Below are 21,075 nucleotides of genomic sequence, written 5' to 3' on the forward strand. Positions count from 1 at the left end.
CATGTTTTTAATTATAATTCGCAATGCGGAACACGAAAAGCATGAATTATTGTTTAATTGCATTTTTTTTATAAGAAAGTGAAATCGAAGAAAACAAATAGAAAGAAAGCAACATTCTCGATGTGACGGAAATAAATTTATACAACGGGACAAAAATATAAATTCGTCTCGTCGACGAATTAATACTCAAATGAAAGGAATTTATAATACATTCTAATCAGCTTACAGTAAAAAATAAAACAAAAATACTGTATAACATCGAGATTAATTGTGAGCATGGCCGTCATCAGATCCGTTTTATAATTTTTATATCATGGCGTTTAAGATATAAGAACACATTCTTACATCATTATTCTTAATCATCATTAATTAATAATTATCTTAGGCCTAATTCCATCAATGTAAGAATAATTTTTATCTCAATTGAATTTAGTTTCTTTTTCTAAAAATTAGAAGATAAAAAGTTGAATCGAGATTAAAGTTAATATTACATTGGTAGAACATTGATTATCTTAATTAATCATCTTAATCATTATTCTTACATTATTATTTTAAATACATATATTCTTATATTATAGATTCGTTGTTTTAAAACTAGTAGACAAATCGAGATTTGCGCACTTTCAAAAATCGTAATATTGAACATATCGAAATATAGTTTCGAGAATCGTAGCAATGAATTAGGGGGGGGGGGAATAAATCTTCAATGCTATTTCAAGATAATAACATAACCTATATAGTAAGTTTGGGTCCGAAATTTTCAACACGAATATCATAACGTCGAAGTCATAATTCATCGAAACAATTATGTTTACGAGCCAATTAACTTTATCGATCTCACGATCAGTTAAAAGTAACTTAACGAATATTCGAAAAATGAGTGCTGCAATTAACACTGACTGCGTAAAGTCTCTATTATACAAGGAATACGGCGATCCCGTTAAAGTTCTTCAAGTAATAACGCAAACAATAGAACAGCCAATAGGCGAACAAGTAATTATTATTGCAATTAAAGTTTGTCTTTTATCATGAAATTTTAATCATAAAATTTAATTGAGTTTTTATGGATGTAGGTATCTGTGAAATGGCTACTATCCCCAGTAAATCCAGCCGATATAAATACAATACAAGGAAAATATCCTAGCAGGCCTCCTCTGCCAGCAGTACCAGGAAATGAGGGGGTTGGAGAAATAATAGCAATTGGGTCTAATGTTCAAGGTTTGCATGTCGGAGACAGAGTGGTACCAAACGGTTCTAATTTTGGAATCTGGAGAACACAAGCTAATTACGATTCTAAGGATGTTATGAAGGTATGTATATTATTATATCATTTTATAAAGCTTGATGCATAATTGAAAGACACAGGCAACAGGAAATAACATTTCAATCCATCAGAAATTATTCTGATCCTATTAGAAATCACTTATATAATTTCTGATAGGTTAAAATCTGTTATTCTTTGATCCTATGGTCTGTATTTTTTTATTGTGTCTCAGGTTTGACAATATATTTGTTGCATGTGTTATTTCTTAGTCTGATTTTATAGATACCGAATGATATTGATCTAGTTGTAGCCAGTATGCTAAATGTGAATCCATGTACAGCATACAGAATGTTGAAGGATTTTGTTCCATTAAAGTCTGGAGATACTGTGATTCAAAACGGTGGCAATTCTGCGGTTGGTCAACTGGTTATTCAATTATGTAAAATATGGAATTATAAGTCTGTCAATGTTGTTAGAGATAGACCAAACATACAAGAGTTAAAGGTATAATATTAATAGTTTTTTTTAATTTACTATATAAATATAATATGTACAATATTGTGAATATATATACAATATTATGCCTCTGGCATTGTGGGACTTTGAAGGTACAGTTGACTTTTTTATTATGAATTTTGATAGAGGAGAGTACAGCCTTTTGATCATTCGGAGATCGTTTTATTTTTACATTTTTTAATGTATTTTTCTTCATAGAAATCGAAAATTATATCGTAATAATGATGTTACACTTAAGAAAAAATTGATGCGTTATATGTATTGTGTGAAAAATAAAGTTAATAAAATTTTTTATATAATTATGAAATCGCTGTCAGGTATATATATTTTGATCATTTAAAAACTAATTTAGAGAATTGATTCAACTCTGAACTTAATTTTTAAATGATAAGCATAACTACTGCGATTTCGTAAATTATTATGATACTTTTCACTTACTCGGTTTCCATGAAGTAAAATAAGAAATGTAGAGATAATAAAAATTCGTTAAAACTTTCACAAGAGAGTATGTAAGAATTTTTTCAGATTTTTATATAATTCAGAACATTGTAAAAAATCTGCACTGAAGTTTAAAGTCTCAGGCTGCTGATGGAAGATGCAAAATTACATATTGTCAACAAAGAATTAAGAATACATCTATAATATTATTTAAAAATATAAATTATTTAGAATCAATTGACGAGCTTAGGAGCAGACGAAGTGCTAACCGAGGAGGAAGTCCGAAATACACAGTTGTTTAAAAATAAAAAGTTACCTGCACCGAAATTAGCTCTTAATTGTATCGGTGGACAGAACGCAACTGAAATAGTGAGACATCTTGCCCATGGTGGTATTATGGTGACTTACGGCGGTATGTCTAGAGAACCATTAACTGTACCAATATCCGCACTTATATTTAAGGTAATCAACATTCCATTTGTAATTAAAAATTGTAAAAAATTTGTCAAGTTTAATTAGGACAATTTATATAATTTCAGGACATATCATTCAAAGGATTTTGGATGACAACCTGGACAAAAACAAATATGAATTCACAGGAGAGATTGGATATGTTTAAGAATTTAGCAGGTTTCTTTATAGATAAGAAATTGCAACCGCCACCATATAAATTGGTGCCTTTCCGTGAATATCAAGAAGCTATTGCTAAAGCACTCAGTTTCGACGGTCGAAAGGGCGTAAAGTATATTTTAGATTTAACAGAATCTTAAAACGTTTTTTATACATTTACTACTTTTTCATTCCTATCAGTGGATTTGATAGCATTTAAAATTATTATCTTAGGATTGTGCAATATGTACATATTGTTTTCCTTATACTTTTGATAAGATTGAAGCAAATTAAAATACTGTCTTGTAAAATAGAATAATTTTTCATATGAGAATATATTTATTTCTAGAAATATCAGTGTATAAATATGCCAGAAAATATAGGAAAAATAATTGCAATGCGTTATATGTCTCAGTTAAAATTTTATCATTCGATCTCGTCGAGAAGATCGAGCAAGTCCATACTGCGTTTCAAACCTTCATGCTCGTCCTCGAAAAAATCCGCATATACAGTATCAAGTTTGGCTTTGTAATCTTCGTTCAATTTTGGCTTTCCATTTTCTGCATTATTTCGTTTAGCGTTATTTCCTTCGATGTCAGTTTCCTTATTTACATTATTTACAGTCTCTTCGTCCATGTTTGACAATAAATTAAGCGTAAATGGTCTCTCGTAATTAGTTTCCTCAGTTCCCAACTGAACAGCCAGCATGCCTAATTCTGCTTTCGTGCCGCAGTCTCTTACGAACTGTTGGCTGTCTCGCATTGCGCCCTCCGTTAGGCCATATGTTGGCAAGTATCTATATAAAAAAATAAATAATTTCTATACCCTTCTATATATGTGATCGGCATACGTGTATTTTTTTTATTGTATGTTTTCTTACATATTTTTGCCTAATAACGTCTTTCTATCACCAAAGATATCGAAGGATCCTCCGCAACACGTATCAGGACTCACATCTTTAATCCTCATGATGGCTAGAATGTTTCCGTGCTCTACGTATTTCTCATCGTATTTTTGAGGTATTACGTTAAAGCTGGCGTCATCATTTTGTAAACCGCGTCGCAGAAGGATTGAAACTCGCACATGATACGGTTCCAATTCTTTCAGACAACTCTCCCGCACATTCCAGACTTCTTCGAAAGTCAGGCAGCCATAAAACTACGTTTTGAAAAGTGGACAAAAATCCTCGTTGAATTGAATATTGTTAAATTGATTATACTGAGTTATATACTCACGCTAACAACCATCTGATGCACCATGTTGACGCACTTTTGTGCATTTACATTGTTGACTATGTCGCGCATTCCGTCTATGTGATTCAGAGTGATGAGAATGATTTCTCTAGGTCCAGTAGCCACCCTTAATTGATACTTCACCATCATGATCATTAGATCAAATAATTTGTCCATGCTACTTCTGTCTAGTTTCATGATGGATGAAAGAGCGACGCTTTCCAAAGTGGTGCGTAACTCCGATATTCCGATCATCGGCGAATCTTCGAAAATCGGCGATAGTATTTTAGGATTGAGCAAAGCGGCTGTTACGTCATCTAATACTGTAATTAAACTAGTCTTATATTAGTTTAAATATAAAAAAAATGTTTTTTTAATGCAATATATTTTATTTTGACAATATAAAAATAATTTTCATCAATTTTAAAATATCAAAGAATCTTTCTAAAAAATAATATGTGTATGTAATATTTATATCTGTCATAGTATTTTGATCCAGATTGGATGTACGTAATTTTAATGAGATCTTAAAAATTGTAAATTTTTTATTAAAAAATTGTTTAAACATAATACTGCATATATATAATATTTTCTATTTAAAAATTGTCTAAAAATAATACTGTGTAATTGTGTAAAAGATTATCATGTGTGTTGCTATAAAAGATTACCAGTGAAATTATAAATTATATCATTTGTACAAAAATATTAGCAAAATATTTATGAAATATATTTTCGAAATATATTCGAAAGTATACTTTCGAGTGTATCTTCACCTTGTACTGTCTTGTCGACATCGATCTTTTGTGCCTTCAGTCTTTGTCGCAAAACGTACAACATCTCGCCGCCCATATTTAAATACAGGATGGGTGTTGAATGCAAAGACATTTTTACAGAAGCGATCTTTGTTCGACAATTATTGTCAGCGATACATGTATCGAATAAGTACACGTACGCCTTACTAAAGCAAGTAAGTCGATGCGTCGTCTTGACGACGTAAGTGTACATAATACTTCTAACTATTGCGGTACCGAGACTGCGCGAAAAAATTTACGTGCAGACCTTTTTTAATAGACTTAAAAATTATACAGAAATTTTATTAAAAATTTTATAAGATTCGCAAAAAACTTGAGAGATGTATATATTTAATCTATTAATATCTTTTCTTGATGAATATTATTCAATAAGAATTAATGTTAAAATTTATCAAATACAATACAAAATCATGCAGCAATATTGTTGCAACCTTGTAACAGGGATGAAATAGAAAATCGTTGTTTATTCTGAAAGAAATTTTATCTTGCTATTATTTTAACAAACGTAATTATTTTAATGCAACATGTTACATGTTACAATATACCCTGTTTAAATCAAATTTCCCGCGTTGTATATAGATATTTGAGTGTTGCCAAATCATCGCTAGTTGCAGAAAAAAAGAATTACTAAATCAGAGACATTCTTTTGTTACTAAACTGGCGGGCGTCCAAGAATTCATCCTAACTGAATCTACGTAGCAGCAATTCTGATAAAAAAGAAAGAAGTGGTTTCATATTCTATAAAATTGTTAGCAATTTAATCGAGTGAGTTTGTTACTGTCTAGAATGAATCAATCGTAAGATCGCCAGTAGAAATGTTGCTTTCGAATGGAGTTACATTCAACAAGTTGACTCACCTGTCTAGCCGTTGTGCATAGATGTTCTTTTTTTTGAATACCGGCAAACAATAACAAAATAAAAAGAAGTATTATAAATTATTTCGAAATAATATACATATTATTACAATGTAATAAGCAATATTTAATAGGAAAAACTTATAAGTTAGATGAAAAATTGAACGTCTATTTGATGCAAATATTAGTATCAAATTATGTTCAATCCATAAGTCCTTGTATTGGGGTTAAACTGATCTAGATGTAAGAACGAACGAAAATATTCAAAAAAAACATTAGAAATACTAAGGAAATATTCTAAATATATGTATCTTTTAATTTCTAATGAAAATTACTATTTTATGATTAAGCATGTTTAGTTTAAAATTAATTACAAATAAAAATAATTTTACACATAAAATATAAATAATTCAAAACGTGGATTAAATTCTCTCTCACTTATAGACTAATCTGAAATTTTAAAACAAACGATGTCATTTTACATAGTGCTGATTATTAAAAAATTGAACGTCCTTTTTTTTTAGATTCTGCCCTACGTAAAAGTATTAGTGATAAATAATATTACAGTGATATAATAAAGCATTTTTAAGAAAATAAAATGGATAAAATACAAAATATGTTCAATGCCAGATTGATTGCAGCAGGCAAGCATATTGAAGTGTCAAATCAATTTAAGAAATTAAAGACTGATCAGGAACGTATAGTATTTACTCTAAATCTAATGCAACAATATGATATAGTTCCTAGTGCAACTGGTATGCCAAAAAATGCCAAAGAATCTGAGAAATTGCGGGAAGAAGGCAATAAAGTTTTTGTCACAGGCATCTTGAATAACACGATATGTATTGATGCTTTGAAATTATATACAAAGAGTATAGCCTTTGCACCTTATCCATCTGAACAACTTGCTCGTAGTTATGCTAATAGGTCAGCAGTTTTATTTAAATTAGGCTTGTATTCAGAATGCATTCAGGATATTGACAGAGCCCTAGCCCTAAATTATCCTGATAATCTAAGAGTAAAGCTTTATCTGCGTAAAACAGAATGTTTAATGATTATGGGAAATCATTCTGTAGAAGACACACTTAAGGAGGCACAGCACTGGCTGGAGAAGATGTCTATAAATGATACAAGTCGAGAAAGATTTACAGCAAAGCTTGATGTTTTGCACAATAAGATTACGCAGACAAAAGTAAATAAGAATACAAAAGTGAAAACAGAAGAAACTCCTGCTCTTCCTATTATTAAATCTTACAATAATGAAGTTCCTTGTGCTTCAGATGCAGTAGCTATAAAATATAATGAGCGTTACGGCAGACATATTGTTGCTACTCGTAAAATTCACCCAGGGGAAATAATTGCTGTGGAGAAACCTTATGCATTAATATTAGTGCAAGAAAATATGCAAACGCATTGTTCTAATTGTTTAAGAGTGTGTTGGGCAAACATACCCTGTAATTATTGCACTTATGCTATGTATTGTTCAGAAGAGTGTAGAAATATCGAATGGGAGAAATGTCATAATATAGAATGTGTTGTCTTCCCTGCTGTGCTTGAATATTCTATTTACAACCTCGATTTGTGTAGCATAAGGCTTGCTGTGCTTGCTTTAAGAGAAGCTGGTGGTATTGAGAAATTAAAAACAATGGTAAAAGAAGTTGACGAACACGATGGTATTTATACTTTTTTATAACTTATATAACATTTAAACTTTGTTTCTTAAATAATGAAATGATTTGTACATGTCATTTTTTCAGATCCACGAACAAAAGGTTTTTCTCAAGATGGAAAGTTACATAGCAATAGATACATTGGCGTATATAGTCTCGTGACAAATACCGAGAAAAGATCCGTCTCTGATCTCTTTAAGAGATCTTTTGATACTTCTTTTATTGTATATTTTTTAGCGACGCGTACTGTGATATTTGGTGCTAAATTACCAGAGGATTTAAGCGGACTGGCGAAAAACAACGATGTTACATTTATTGGTAGTCTTATTTTAAGACATCAACAAATAATCCCCAGTAATATGCACAGCGTATGATATCTATGTATTCTAATACACTCTATTGATATTATGTGCCATATTTATTGTTTTTTACATCGTTCTCCGATATGTCAATGATTTTTTAACATTTGTTTCTTTTAAAATTTTGGTTAATTTAAATCTGATATTTGCAGTTTGGTGAAACGCAAGGTTTAGAACATCTAGAACGTGGTATAGCCGCTATGCCATTTTTTAGCTTAATTAATCATGGCTGCGATCCAAATATATTGAGACACTCGAGACCTGAGCATATAGTGATATATGCCATGTATCCTATTGAAAAGGGCGAGCAGGTATTAAGTTATTTATATTGTATAAATTGTTGATTTATTGTAATATATGTTATCTCGTTACAGTTATTAGACAATTACGGCAAACATTATGCCGTCATGTCAAAAGCACAGAGGCAACAGAAACTATTCAAACAGTATTATTTCATCTGTGATTGCATACCTTGCCAGGAAGATTGGCCTTTATATGTTGAATTACAGTCATACCAAGTATAATAAATAATAACTTTAATTAATAACAACACAGGTCTGCAAACTTTGGATTTTTTTTTGTGCTATTTGGAAAAGAGGAAAGTTGTTTCCTATAGTTTTTGATGTGCTGAATCCATAAGTGAAACTGTTCTATCACGTCAAGCTTTTGCGAAAAATGATGTTGAAAATATTTTTATATTAAAGTAAATAGTAAAGTCACTTTTTATCGATATATTTTTATATTAAAGCATAACGTATATTCAAGTATTAATTTGTGCTCTTTTCAAAATGTCAAATATTGAGTTCATTATGAATTTTCAAAAATAATAAAAAATGTGTTTCAACTTTATTTTTCTCAAAACCTAATATGATAGAATATTTTCTTTTATGGATTTGGATTCAGCACATAAAAAATTATGGAAAACTGCTATTTTTTTCCAAGTAGCAAAAATGCAGACCTGTGCAATTTGTGCAATTTTTTAATCGTATATTTTAATGATAATATAATGTTTGATTTGTTTTGGGTATAGACTTTAGTGAAGAAACCAGAGGATAAGGCTAAGATAAAAAAGGCGTTAAAGAAATTTAATATGTATGTTGATTTAGCAACAATAGGCAACGTGCCGAATAGACCTTATATCATTAAAGACTTGCTGAAAATGATACAAGTATTGCACGATTGTGCGCCGATGCCTTGCGAGGAAATGAGTAACGTTATCGAAACATTAAAACGAGTATATGACTTCAACGGGAATATATGTGAGATACCACAAATACAAAAGTAAATGCGTTATATTTTTCGATTAATGAAACAATGTTACCATTTTTATTTGTGTATGATTAATAGTGTCAACGAAAACATTTTAAATTCTTTGAGAGAGAAAAATTAATATTTTTTACGATATATGTATATAAGATTTTCTTTGGTGGAAAAATAATTTTTAAAGAGATATATTTTAAAAATATTTTTAAAAATTTATACAGATACAATGTTATACTCATTAAATGTAATTTTTTGACATATGTGTTATATTTTTAAAAGATTAAAAGACAGACAATACTGTGCGCTTATATTCTTCTTTTCTTGTCCTATGTGTGCATTATTTTTCCTCATGTATCTTTTCACTCACTTTGTTACGCATGCAATTGAAGAAAGATATAAAAACAATATATAAATTGCAAATGATATTGAGGTAGTGTAAAATTGTAAAATACAATATTAAATTAAAAAATTTGATATATGTCCGCCTATTTATAATTATTTAAGTTGAGATAATATTGTTATGTCAACGACAACCAAGTAGTAATTGTTAAAAGAATCATCAATCCAACTGATTGATGCGTTGTTCCAAGATTATTGCTTAAACTTTTAAAATTCTCGCCATTTTTGTACGTAATTCGCCACTCCACTCCTGGATACACAGGGCTATGTTTTTGAAAATATTGTTCTAATGCCAGGTCCGTAGTGATACCTGTTAAAATTGAGCAAACGATTATATTGAGAGAATATTCGATAGATACGATGAGAAAAAATATAAGAGCTTGAAGATAAGAGCTTGTGAAATGAAAGTTACAATGTAAACGTACTGAGAGAGACTGTTTGAAGACCTTCCAGCATGTGAAAACCGTCTCCGCCTTTTGCAAGGAAATCGTTTATGAGGACGTTGTAAGTAGCATTCTTTTGAAGTTTACTGTATGTTGGTATTCGGCAAGCTGCGCATTGAACATAGACTGAAACTACCCTTGAGTTCTGTGGTTGACTCACGTCGTAGACCACCTGTAAAACACGCAAATTTCTTTAACGAAAAGAGAATAGAGCAATAATCAAAGTTTCAGTGTTCAAATAATCGTTAAGTGGAAGTTATAAAAATTAAAAATTGAAATAATTCTCTTTCAAAATAAAGAGATTTAAAAAAAGTTTAACTACCTGCAATCCTGAATATTGCAGATAAGCACCGTATAAATTCCCAGTAGAAGTTATATCGTCGATGTTATAAACGCTCCACTCCAGCATTGAAAGAATTTGTTCTCCTGTCATGGAAGCTTTGACGATAACATTTCCGAAGGGTAAGACACTTATGACATCTGCTCGAGTGACCTGTAAGTAATTTTACGATAACAATTTGCGAATTAACAGAATCCTCTGATGAAAATTTTTCTCAGAGTCTTTACACAAGAATTGGAACATTTTTCAGGACTACTTCATATATATGAATTCTGAAATATTCTGAGAATTCTAAGATTTCTCATTGTATAATTTTTGAAAAAATGTCAAACTTTTTTAGATTTTATAAGATTTTATTAGAAATTATACAATGAAATATCTTACGAATTTAAGAATATTTCAAAATTCATATGAAGAATTCTAGAAAAAATACATAGACTTTCTCTAGGGTATTTCTGAAAAGTATCCCAATTTGTACAAAAAAATCTGAGAAATTTTTTAAAAAGTTAAAAAATTATTTAGAAATTATAAAAATTGACATAAAAATTGTGAAAAATTATATGACAAATTCTGAGAAAAATTTTTCATATAATTTTCACAAGAAATATAAAGTGCACATTAACCTGATCGTCTCTGGCTCTGGTGATGGACGATCTGATACTGCCACTATTCTGCACCGCGATAGCAGTATCTGTCCATCCTTCCTTATTAATATGTTCTCTGGCATACTACGAGTAAAAAAAAGCACATTAATCTTTCTCAAGATTATTTCGTAATGTTGACAACTAGAAAGTGCAGTTCACTATATATGAGTTGGCGATCTTACGTAATCGATTAGAGCATCGCAAATTAAATTTCCCATATTGCATTCTTGCCGTCTACAATTCTTGCTATCTCCATCCAGAAATACTCGTGTTTTTCCAATCACTTGCTGTTGTAACTGATCGATGACGTCTCTTTTGTCTTTTATCATTCTTACTACATCTTCCGCCTGTAAGAAACAATATAATAAATATCATAAGTTTTTGAAGAATTTCTGTACATGCAATTATTATTACACTACATTAAGAATGTGTTTATTTATATTTATTTATATTTATATATGCAATATATAAACATATCTCTACTCGTTTTTTTTTCGTAACTATCTTTTAAAGTATTGATATATAATTAAGAATTATTTTGTATATATATCATAAAAAATTTATATTATATATATTACACATTTATCATTCTCTCAAATTATAATCTATATAATATAGATTATATTTTTTATCACTTGAACAATTTTACATTTTTTCAAAAATTTACCTGTTCCACCTTGGCGTCCACGAGAATCGGATTTCCTTCTATATGTGTTACCTCTCCTTTAATATCGAAACTTACAGAGAAATTTCCTAAATATTTAGTGTAAGCGTATGCCTGTACGACATAAACTTTTCTGCCGCTTTTCTGCATTACTTCTGTGGGATAAAAACCTTCTGGTACCTCGACATCTGGCGATTTACCGCGATACAGAAAGGTATTCGTATGACCTCCGATTACTAAATCAATATCCTCGACTTCCTGGGCGATCTTCTTATCGGTCTTAAATCCCGAGTGACCCAGAGCGATAAGAATGTCGACACCCTGTTCCTTTAATTTCTTAACTTCTTCTCGGATACACTCCACTTCATCTTTGAAAATTACTTTTCCTGTACTTGATAAGATCTTCGTGTCGGGCGTCAGATAACCGATCACGCCGATCTTTTTGCCATTCACTATGAGAATTGTACTGTTTTTCAGATTTGTGGCGGCCAGGCCTGGTTCCTCGCTGAGGTCCAGATTTGTTGTTACGATAGGATATGTGGCATTTTGTATAAAAGGTATTAAACCTTCAACACCATTATCGAACTCGTGGTTGCCCAAGCTCTGTCAGAATTTATTAAATATATAATTTATTAAATATAATAACGCGAATTATTATACTTACTTATACTTTTGTTTATAAATATTATTTACATTCATTTACAATTATTTATAATTTTATAGAACAAATTGCAATATTTTAAGTAATGCAAAAACATTAGAAGTACCAACGTTTCTTAAAGAAAGAATGATTTTGCTAAAAATTTTTAGATATGTATCTAGTTAAATTTTTAAATATTTCAAAATTGTATATTGAGAAAGATCAAGTGAATAAATTACTAGAAAAATTAAGAAAATGAAAAATAAATTTCAGAATCTTATTATAAAAGAAATATATTAGGTGTTGGAATTAATTCGTAGCGTTTTACAAGTGATGGGAAGTACTTTCATTAATGTATTTTTTAATGCTCATGTGAAATAAATAACATTCTTTCATTAAAAAACGCTACGAATTAATTCCAACACCTAATAATATAATATTAAAAATAAAAATGATTAATAATGACCGCTTGGTGCTTTTAAGTTAAAAATTTAATTATAAACGAATTATAATTAAATTGAATTAAATTAATTGTAATTTAATAATAAATTAATTAACAAGAAATCTTTAGTTTTTAAAATATTTTTATAGTTTTTAGAATCTTGTTCAGATGATATTTACTATAGCGTCTGGCGCCAAGAGATTCAGGAACCAAGCAACCGCTTTCCACTTGTACTCGTTGAACCACGCGGTTCCTTGATAAGTATCGCCGGCGTTCAGGAAGATCGTCGAAGGTGATTCCGATTTCGCTTGACGGACCAGAGTGGCAATTCTGGCGAAACCTCCATAACATTTCCCAGCTTTAGAATCCGCTGGCGTACACGCCGTCGACAATTGCGACGTCTCCTCAAATCTAAAAATATTATGTGAGAAACTCTCAAGGAGATACTTCGTTTGATTTAATTATTCATAAATTTTGACGTCAGAAAAAACAAGGAAATTGTCTCGATAAATAACTCCACGTATGCAATGTGTAACTGACACATGGGTGTGGAAGATAATTAACTATCTTAACATTTGTGATTAGCTCGGTGGCGATAATTGTCGTTAGTGTGATAGAATTGGATGTTAACGACCACGTATGAAGAGCAAACATAACTTAAATAATTCAATTATTAAAAACAAATTATTAATCCTTTGAAATATATATCAATGGAATTTTTATTTCGAATTGCATAATTATTTTTTGTTTTCCCTGGTAAACATTTTTCTCAGAATTTTTTATATAATTTTTTAGAATTTCTATATAATTTTATAACTTTCTCACATTTTTTATATGAATGGAACATTTTCCAGAAAATCTACATCTTTTTTCAGAATTTTTTATATTATTAATTATGAAATAAGATTCGTAAGATTTCTAAGATTTTTTTGTAAGTATAATTTCTGATGAAATATTATAAAATCTAAAAAATTCAAAAATATTTTTTAAAAATTGTGGAATGAGAAATTTCAGAATATTTCAGAATTCATTTGTATGAAAAATTTCGAGAGAAGTGAACTTTCCGAATATTTCTGAGTATTTTTGAAAAATGTTTTAATTCGTATAAAAATTATGAGAAAAATTTTCACCAGGATTGCGATGAGAAACAGAAATATCAAATATATTAACACTTCTTTTATTCTAAGACTAATATTACATTTGTTGTACGACAAAGCATTTCAAGTCTATTGATTGGTTGCAAGAAAGAGAAGTTATCGGATCTCTCCATTCTATAATCAATCAATAAACTTAAAATTTTTGTCGTGCGACAATTTTAATACCAGCATAATAGTGAGAATTTCTAAATACCTCGCGTGCATGTCATTTGTGTGAACAATTCTAATGGTGAATTCTTCATCCTTCCGTAAAATAGGATTTGCGAAGGCTTCGTTTGTGATTATTAACAGCACGATAACGTAACAGTTTACGAATGAAATGATTGACATCTTCTTGTTACTAGTTCCAGACGTTATTATTCCGTAGAGTTTTTCTAGAATTTCTTCTTTCTTATCTGGTATCTTGTTATTGCATTTAATGTCGATAGGGGACGCTTTCGTTTCACACTGCAATTACACTATTGCTTCGATTTTCCTCACGATTGTTGAATTATCATGTTGCATTTTTCAATCTGGAAAAACATAAAGTATCTATGTTTCGAGGTTTATTTCGTGATAATTTTATAACATAAATTATATTTTACAAATATATTTTACAATAATTGGAATCCTTTATTTGTATACCTTTTGATGATTGTATTTATGAATAAGAAAATTACTATACAGTGAAAAATATATAAAAGTTTTTATATATTTTCACTTTTCGCATATTGCATTTATAAATAAAATATGAGAATCTAAATTTATTGGCTTTACGATCTTGCAAAACAGATTAGAACTTGCCAAGAATGCAACAGTTCGTAATGTTGTCGTAAAGTAGATCGTTAAGCCTCAGGCAATAATCAATTCGATTTAGGCTGGCGTCGTGCCTGACTAATTTACAGAAAGTGTTACGAAAATGAAATATTTTTTCTTTGATTTTCACAACACATTTTCCTTTATTAAAACACATTAATCATCTGAGAAATTACGAATACAAAATTCACGCAATTCTGTTTTTAGGAGAAGGAAAAAAATGAAAGGGACACGATCCAAATTAATAGTATACGGAATTATACTATAATTGTAAAGTATTATATGATATAATGATAATTGTATTGTGTATATATATATATATATATATATATATATGTGACAACATTTTTTTATATAAAACTGTAAAGCAGTATCTATTCATTATTATACTTATGAGTAAAAATATCACATAACATATGAAAATGTTTCATTAAAAAAATATTCGGATATATGTATATATTCTCAAGCAATAATTATAATTTTAATTCATTTAACGTTTAATTTTGCATTTGATTAGTTTTAATATTACATGTTTTCTAATTTTAAAAATAATAAGATATTATAAAAAATGTTTCATATATAAGTGATAAATAGGAATAGCAATAATTTATATTTGATATTGCCCGGAAAAAATGTTTTATATGTAATTATATATAATTATATATAAAATTATGTATAATTATATATAAAATATGTCCATATATATATATATATATATATGTAAAACATTTTTTCCCGGATGTTCAGATAAAAGATTTAAATTCTGCACTGAAGCGGAATAGCATATGTTTACATTTTATATAACATATGTTATAATACAATAACATATGTTTACATTTTATATGATATTTTTGGATTAGTATAATATATAAGTGGAATACACTTATATATTATAAAATAATACACTTAATTATTATATTCTAAAATGTAGTTACTTATTTTGGAAATACCTCGTGCATGTTAATAGTTAATATAATGTATTATAAACGACGATTGGAGATAAGTTGAATAACACCGTATGCGCTGCCTTGAATATCAATGAGGTATGTAACTCCGTGCGAATTACTGTGCACTAAGTAATATTCTGTACACGTGTATACACACGTGTAATGTAGCGCAACTTTAGAGAAAGCGACGCAACGTAAAATCGAGTTTCGCGAAATGAGTGTATCGGTACTATTCGGTATATACGGAAATATTAATTAAACTTATTGCAAATTTTCTAAAATAACACTTCCGTCATTTCCGCAAATAAATTCAAAAGAAAGGAAGAAGGAATGAGATGATCGAATAACGTGCATCACTGACTATCACTTCAACTACGAATGGCGTTGTTAAATACTTATATAATTGCAAAATCGGAAATAAATGATTATTAATCACTTTTTTACATTCGCAGCGTTTTGTGTGAGCGACGAGAAACACGAGCCGATTTTCTCGAGCGACTGACGTCGACTGAATATCGACGTTGTCATGCAGGCCCCACCGAACTTCTTTCCGATCTCTATTGGAATTCCTATTCGAACCTTGCAGCATCCATCGTAGATTTATTCAACTTTTTTAGAAAGTTTTCGGTCTTTCACAGATTGAAAATTGGATTGAAAGATATGTTTTTATAGTTAGCTTTGAAATTTAATTTAATAACTCATACATTTTTATATATTATATTTATATATTTTTAATTACCATTACATATGTATTACATACTTTTAATATAAATATTACAAAATTAATTTTTCAGAAAGATATTTGAGTCAGAAAAAATTTTTATGATTAGAAAATTGTTTTATATAATAAATTAATATATTTAAACAGGGCAATCAGGAGTCAGTGCCGGAATTTAAATTGCGCTATGTGTTAAGTGTGTCGCCATATTACAATAATAATTAATATAACACATATACTAATATAACTAATAACTAATATAACAAGAGATATCCTATTCCAATAATCTATGTCATATTCTAAAAAAAACTTTTATTAATAAATGTTTTTATTTTATATTGAAAGTGGATTAGTAATGTCACAAAGATATATGTCTGTATTCATAGTCAGGCCTTATATTTAAGGCTGTCTTTATCTTCAGGTGCACTCTACAAATTATTTCATTGGCTACTGAACATCTAAAGATAAATTTATAAAAAAGTCTTAAGTAAAAGGTCTGACTATGAATACGGGCATTAGTGTTTTTATCAAGCATTTTATTGCACAAGTAACGATTTTTTTTACGATTTTTCTGCTTTAAAACGATAACCTATTAGTAGATATTGGAAAAACCAATTGCAAGAAAAATAAACGAGTATTCAACAAAAAAAATCATTTATAATTCATTTTAGCTAATATTAATTTATTAAGTAGTATTTTTTTATCGTAATTGTGCTCTTTGAATAGCTTGTATATGTTTAATATAAACACGATATTTACGAATGATCCAGTTATTTGACATTGAAATATAAAAATGTGTTTATTATCAGTTATTTGTGACAGAAATTTTGAAAAAATCAATCTAACGATAATTATGTTTTGTGTGAAATACTTTCTATATTCTTAAACAATTTTTTTATAATTTTATTTCTTTTCAGCGTTTTATTAATTATTTTTTCGCTTGATCGTTGATTTAATTTCCGATTAACGTGTGATAAGAAATAATAAATTAATCTGCAAATTTGATTAATAAGTAAATTTGAAATAAACAGTATTGTTTAATGGAATATTAAGTTCTCAGTTAAGTGGTTTGCATTTTTATTTGCGATTATTATCTGCTTGAACTTCCTTTAGATACTTTAATTCTCACAAATTAGCGGGCAGTTTATTTAATACAAATGAATAATAATTAATTCTAAATAGTATATTTATATACATGTAAATCGAAGTTGGCAAGAAACGCGTTGTTTGTAACATCCTTACTTTGTTGATCATTATCTTATTATAATAATGATTTAATGATGACATTGTGAATTTTTTATGATGGTAATGGTAACAGGTTGAAAAAGTCATTACTTAAAGGTTACTGAAAAGAGTACCTCCTAATTTGTAACGCAATATTTTTTATTCGTTACTTGTAATGTTATTACGCGTTATTTGCCAACTCTGTTACTTATTACTTTTTTCAGTAAGTAACGCATAACAAGTTATTTTTCAAAGTGACTCTTTTAACTTAAACACAACCTTAGTTTAGTTAGTTAGCGTTATCGTCGTAAAAAATTGCAACATTGTCATCAAATTATTTTTTATAAAAAATAACGGTAAAGTAACTGAAAAGTAATGTATACCAACACTGATGTAAATATAATATTTATATTAATATAGCATTAATCAATAGAATTATAATTATTCTTTCCCAGATTAAAATCTTCTCAGATGTAAATTATTGTTTTATTATTAGAGTTACAGAATTAATTAATATTACATCATTAAGAAAGAAATTATTTCTCTTGTCTGAATGAAATAAGGCTATTATTTAGAGTCTTCCAAGAGTCTGCTATTGTATCCTTGAGAATCTTAACATGATGAAATCTTGATACGTGTTTTTTTGGCTAGAATGATTGGTTCCAATTGCGTGCTGTCCATTGACACGCCGCCGCGACCAAAATGTATAGAACGTAATACTATCTTTCTGTCAGCAAGCCAGAATGTTGCCAAAGTTATTCAGCAATCTCCTTGGCATCGTATCCTTTCCCATCTATTATACTCGTCATTCGTTCTCCTTTTTGCCTATTATATTACGTGTCCTGTTCGTCAGAAATAAATAATCTCGCACATCATATAAATTGACATGACGCGAGGCAATTTATTTACTAGTGTATATCTCAAACTGTTTTCGTCACGCATTATGATCACGTTTGCGTAATACAAGTCATTCTAATTTTGTTTAAACCAAAATCGTATCACGTGAGAACAAAAAGATAAGCATATCTTCGGTATATACGACATTGTTGCAATATGATATCTCGTTATCAATATCGACATAAGAATAATACGGCCGTATGTAATACTAAATTTGGGTTATTTAAACATCATAATTTTTCTTTTTTTTTTTTTTTAAATAAAACTCAATCTTGCGGAAACTTTTGTCGTTGATAGTATATTTTTCAATTAAGCGTAAATTTGTATAGATGATTAGAATAGTGGTAAGACATAACTTTTATGTTGGTTTGTCAGGAATTGTTACATATTGTTTTTTTTAATTATATGCAGAAATGATGATAATAGAAATTTTTTGTTAATATTTTTTTTTTATTTTGTATTTATTTCATGAATTCTTCTGATCTATTAAGAATTACAATCAGCGTTATATAAACTATATTTTTTTGTGCAAGAAATTATCCGGGGAAAAATGTTTCATATATAATTACAATATATAAAATTATGTATAATTATATATAAAATATGTCCATTTATATAACATTTTTTTCCCGAGTAGATTATTTTATATTAAACAACCTTATTAGAGAGATTTCAAGAAAGAGTTTTAGGGAACGGATATGGGACATTACATATGTTTATATTTAAACAATCAAGATTTTTTTCTATTTAATTTATATTTAAATTGTTTTAAATTAAAAAATGAATAATTTAAAATTCTATATAAAGCTATGAGCCAATATAATATATTTATTACAATATTCAAGGTAAAAATTATAAAACAAAAATTGATGATAAAATTTAATAACAAAGTATAACAAAGACAAACGTTTCGGACCTACCATAAGGTCATCTTCAATGTTGTTAACATATAAATTAAAATATCTACGAAATTAATTTAGAAACGCAAATGAAGATAGAAGTTACTTATGATATTTCCGATAGCTGTGATTCGGTGGCAACTCATCATATCAGTATTATAATGTTTCAAAGAAAGTGATAGACACTATTTATAATGCCATGCACTCGCATTTCGGAAGATGCATCCAAGAATCGTTATAGTTTAATTATTATAATTAACAAATAATATTACAAAAACAAGTTAGACAATAAAATTAGATTTATAAAGAACAGAATAAAATTAGTAATGTTTATGAATAGAATATAATGGAAAGAAAAAAAAAAGAAGAAAGTATCTTAGTCATATGTTAAAGATGCACAAAATTAAGTAAAATAAGAATAAATAAAAATTAAAAATATATATATCTATCTTAGTACGAGTGCACACCATAATTATTTGTTACAATTGTACTATGATTATAATAATAATAATAACAAATAATTTAATTAAAGTCAATAATTTATTTAAAGTCAATGTGTTAATGTTACAATTTGATTGTCATAATTTGAACCAGTGACATATAGAATTATATGTGACAATCACGATCATGTATTATCGTAATCAATAAATATATCGTAATATATCAAATAAAAGATAGACACCTAAAAATCAACATTTAGACTTAAAAGAACTAATGGAAATAATAAGCATTTTACTCACCATTTGTTTATTAAAAGCATTAAAATGTGTCAACTACTTACAAATGCGCGTAAATAACATTTTAACTAAATCACTAAAAAGTGTAAAAAATTACGATATGTTTTCGCGATTTAATATATACTTTTATTGAAATAAAGAATATAAATAAAAAATATATTTAAATATTTCATACAGATTAATCTATATATTTCCATGATGATGCGAGTTGTAAAGCAATTGATTTAAATTAACAATGAAAATCGTACCTTATTGATTTATAATAAAAAATTCATCGAATATGCATTAATTTAAATATTAGGTGTTGGAATTAATTCGTAGCGTTTTACAAGTGATGGGAAGTACTTTCATTAATGTATTTTTTAATGCTCATGTGAAATAAATAACATTCTTTCATTAAAAACGCTACGAATTAATTCCAACACCTAATATTATATTTATATAAACATACACACTGTTTAGAATAAAGTACTTTAGAAAAATCGTACTTTATCGAAATTTATATTTAAATGTATGCAATCTTAATTAAAGATATTATTCACAGTTATACTTACAAAGGAAATTATTTTATTATTTCAAGTGTACTAAGTTCAAAATATTTGAGATATTATAATACGAGTTGCCGACACTGAGCTATTTTGTAATCACTCGTGAAGTAGGGGATTCGAAACAATCAATATTTTTTCACGTAAGAAATGGAGACATTGTCTTGAGCACACAATTTTCTACGAATATTCAATACGTGCATACTGGCTGGATACAAAGGTGATTCATACTCATTATCAAACAAAGTGTATTATAATTTGGTCACGTTATCTCTGTTTCACAACTTTCACTTATTTGCTATAGATAAATTGTACACTCATTTAACCTAAGAATAACTAACTATGCGGATAAACAATTATTTGATAAATAATAACATATATCGCAACATGTTTATTGCGTCAGATCATTTACGTTTTATTAAATCTTTCGTTCCCGATATTTGCATTAATCGACCTTGTACTTTTCACACAGCACAATTATTTTATGTCGATTCGCAAACTCATAACACCTGTTTTATGTTCGCGTTATAATTAATGGCAGTGAAAAAGTAAAAAGTTGCATTTTTT

At 28.6% G+C, this 21,075-nt stretch overlaps 4 protein-coding genes across 7 annotated transcripts; 2 read left to right on the forward strand and 2 right to left on the reverse strand.

The window, feature by feature from the left end:
- Positions 1–681: 681 nt before the first annotated feature.
- Positions 682–3,230, forward strand: LOC105148680 (enoyl-[acyl-carrier-protein] reductase, mitochondrial). Its single transcript, XM_011060541.2, has 5 exons — positions 682–993; positions 1,074–1,310; positions 1,547–1,768; positions 2,450–2,680; positions 2,758–3,230. Exons 1-5 carry the CDS (start codon positions 808–810, stop codon positions 2,986–2,988), a joined length of 1,107 nt encoding a protein of 368 aa, XP_011058843.1. The 5' UTR covers positions 682–807; the 3' UTR covers positions 2,989–3,230.
- Positions 3,147–5,060, reverse strand: OSCP1 (Organic solute carrier partner 1). The gene is made up of 4 exons (XM_011060540.2): positions 4,833–5,060; positions 4,063–4,382; positions 3,708–3,985; positions 3,147–3,623 (listed from the first exon to the last, which is right to left on the reverse strand). The coding sequence occupies exons 1-4, from the start codon at positions 4,942–4,944 to the stop codon at positions 3,254–3,256; spliced, it is 1,080 nt and encodes a 359-aa protein (XP_011058842.2). The 5' UTR covers positions 4,945–5,060; the 3' UTR covers positions 3,147–3,253.
- Positions 5,061–5,199: 139 nt separating this feature from the next.
- LOC105148677 (SET and MYND domain containing, class 4, member 4) lies at positions 5,200–9,192 on the forward strand. Of its 3 annotated transcripts, none has more exons than XM_087412603.1 (6): positions 5,200–5,968; positions 6,250–7,398; positions 7,483–7,763; positions 7,907–8,065; positions 8,129–8,272; positions 8,785–9,192. In XM_087412603.1, the coding sequence occupies exons 2-6, from the start codon at positions 6,324–6,326 to the stop codon at positions 9,037–9,039; spliced, it is 1,914 nt and encodes a 637-aa protein (XP_087268729.1). In that variant the 5' UTR covers positions 5,200–5,968; positions 6,250–6,323; the 3' UTR covers positions 9,040–9,192. The 3 variants fall into 3 exon arrangements, with proteins under 3 accessions (XP_087268729.1, XP_087268730.1, XP_011058840.1); XM_087412604.1 differs by having other exon boundaries at positions 5,200–5,796; XM_011060538.2 differs by having other exon boundaries at positions 5,200–5,636.
- LOC105148681 (protein 5NUC) lies at positions 9,172–15,993 on the reverse strand. 2 transcript variants are annotated; one of them, XM_011060543.2, is made up of 9 exons: positions 15,925–15,993; positions 13,940–14,258; positions 12,769–13,000; positions 11,511–12,110; positions 11,026–11,190; positions 10,823–10,927; positions 10,182–10,352; positions 9,842–10,031; positions 9,172–9,726 (listed from the first exon to the last, which is right to left on the reverse strand). In XM_011060543.2, the coding sequence occupies exons 2-9, from the start codon at positions 14,074–14,076 to the stop codon at positions 9,536–9,538; spliced, it is 1,791 nt and encodes a 596-aa protein (XP_011058845.1). In that variant the 5' UTR covers positions 14,077–14,258; positions 15,925–15,993; the 3' UTR covers positions 9,172–9,535. The 2 variants fall into 2 exon arrangements, with proteins under 2 accessions (XP_011058845.1, XP_011058844.1); XM_011060542.2 differs by having other exon boundaries at positions 15,492–15,969.
- Positions 15,994–21,075: the final 5,082 nt, after the last annotated feature.

This window comes from Acromyrmex echinatior, chromosome 13 (assembly GCF_024713525.1).
Source record: "Acromyrmex echinatior isolate Ae372 chromosome 13, ASM2471352v2, whole genome shotgun sequence".
Classification (NCBI taxonomy): Eukaryota; Metazoa; Arthropoda; class Insecta; order Hymenoptera; family Formicidae; genus Acromyrmex; species Acromyrmex echinatior.

Bases quoted from the DNA above. Each gene is read 5' to 3' on its own strand.
- LOC105148680 (XM_011060541.2), top strand. From the start codon at position 808: ATGTTTACGAGCCAATTAACTTTATCGATCTCACGATCAGTTAAAAGT. The intron at 1,311-1,546 runs GTATGTATATTA...CTGATTTTATAG, and splicing joins ATTCTAAGGATGTTATGAAG to ATACCGAATGATATTGATCT. The intron at 2,681-2,757 runs GTAATCAACATT...ATATAATTTCAG, and splicing joins TATCCGCACTTATATTTAAG to GACATATCATTCAAAGGATT.
- OSCP1 (XM_011060540.2), bottom strand. From the start codon at position 4,944: ATGTCTTTGCATTCAACACCCATCCTGTATTTAAATATGGGCGGCGAG. The intron at 4,383-4,832 runs GTGAAGATACAC...GTTTAATTACAG, and splicing joins TGTCGACAAGACAGTACAAG to TATTAGATGACGTAACAGCC. The intron at 3,986-4,062 runs GTGAGTATATAA...TTCAAAACGTAG, and splicing joins TGCATCAGATGGTTGTTAGC to TTTTATGGCTGCCTGACTTT.
- LOC105148677 (XM_087412603.1), top strand. From the start codon at position 6,324: ATGGATAAAATACAAAATATGTTCAATGCCAGATTGATTGCAGCAGGC. The intron at 7,399-7,482 runs GTATTTATACTT...TCATTTTTTCAG, and splicing joins AGAAGTTGACGAACACGATG to ATCCACGAACAAAAGGTTTT. The intron at 7,764-7,906 runs GTATGATATCTA...TGATATTTGCAG, and splicing joins TCCCCAGTAATATGCACAGC to TTTGGTGAAACGCAAGGTTT.
- LOC105148681 (XM_011060543.2), bottom strand. From the start codon at position 14,076: ATGTCAATCATTTCATTCGTAAACTGTTACGTTATCGTGCTGTTAATA. The intron at 12,111-12,768 runs GTAAATATCATC...AAATTCTGACAG, and splicing joins TCTTGGCGCCAGACGCTATA to AGCTTGGGCAACCACGAGTT. The intron at 10,032-10,181 runs GTAGTTAAACTT...CGTGTTTTACAG, and splicing joins TGCAATATTCAGGATTGCAG to GTGGTCTACGACGTGAGTCA.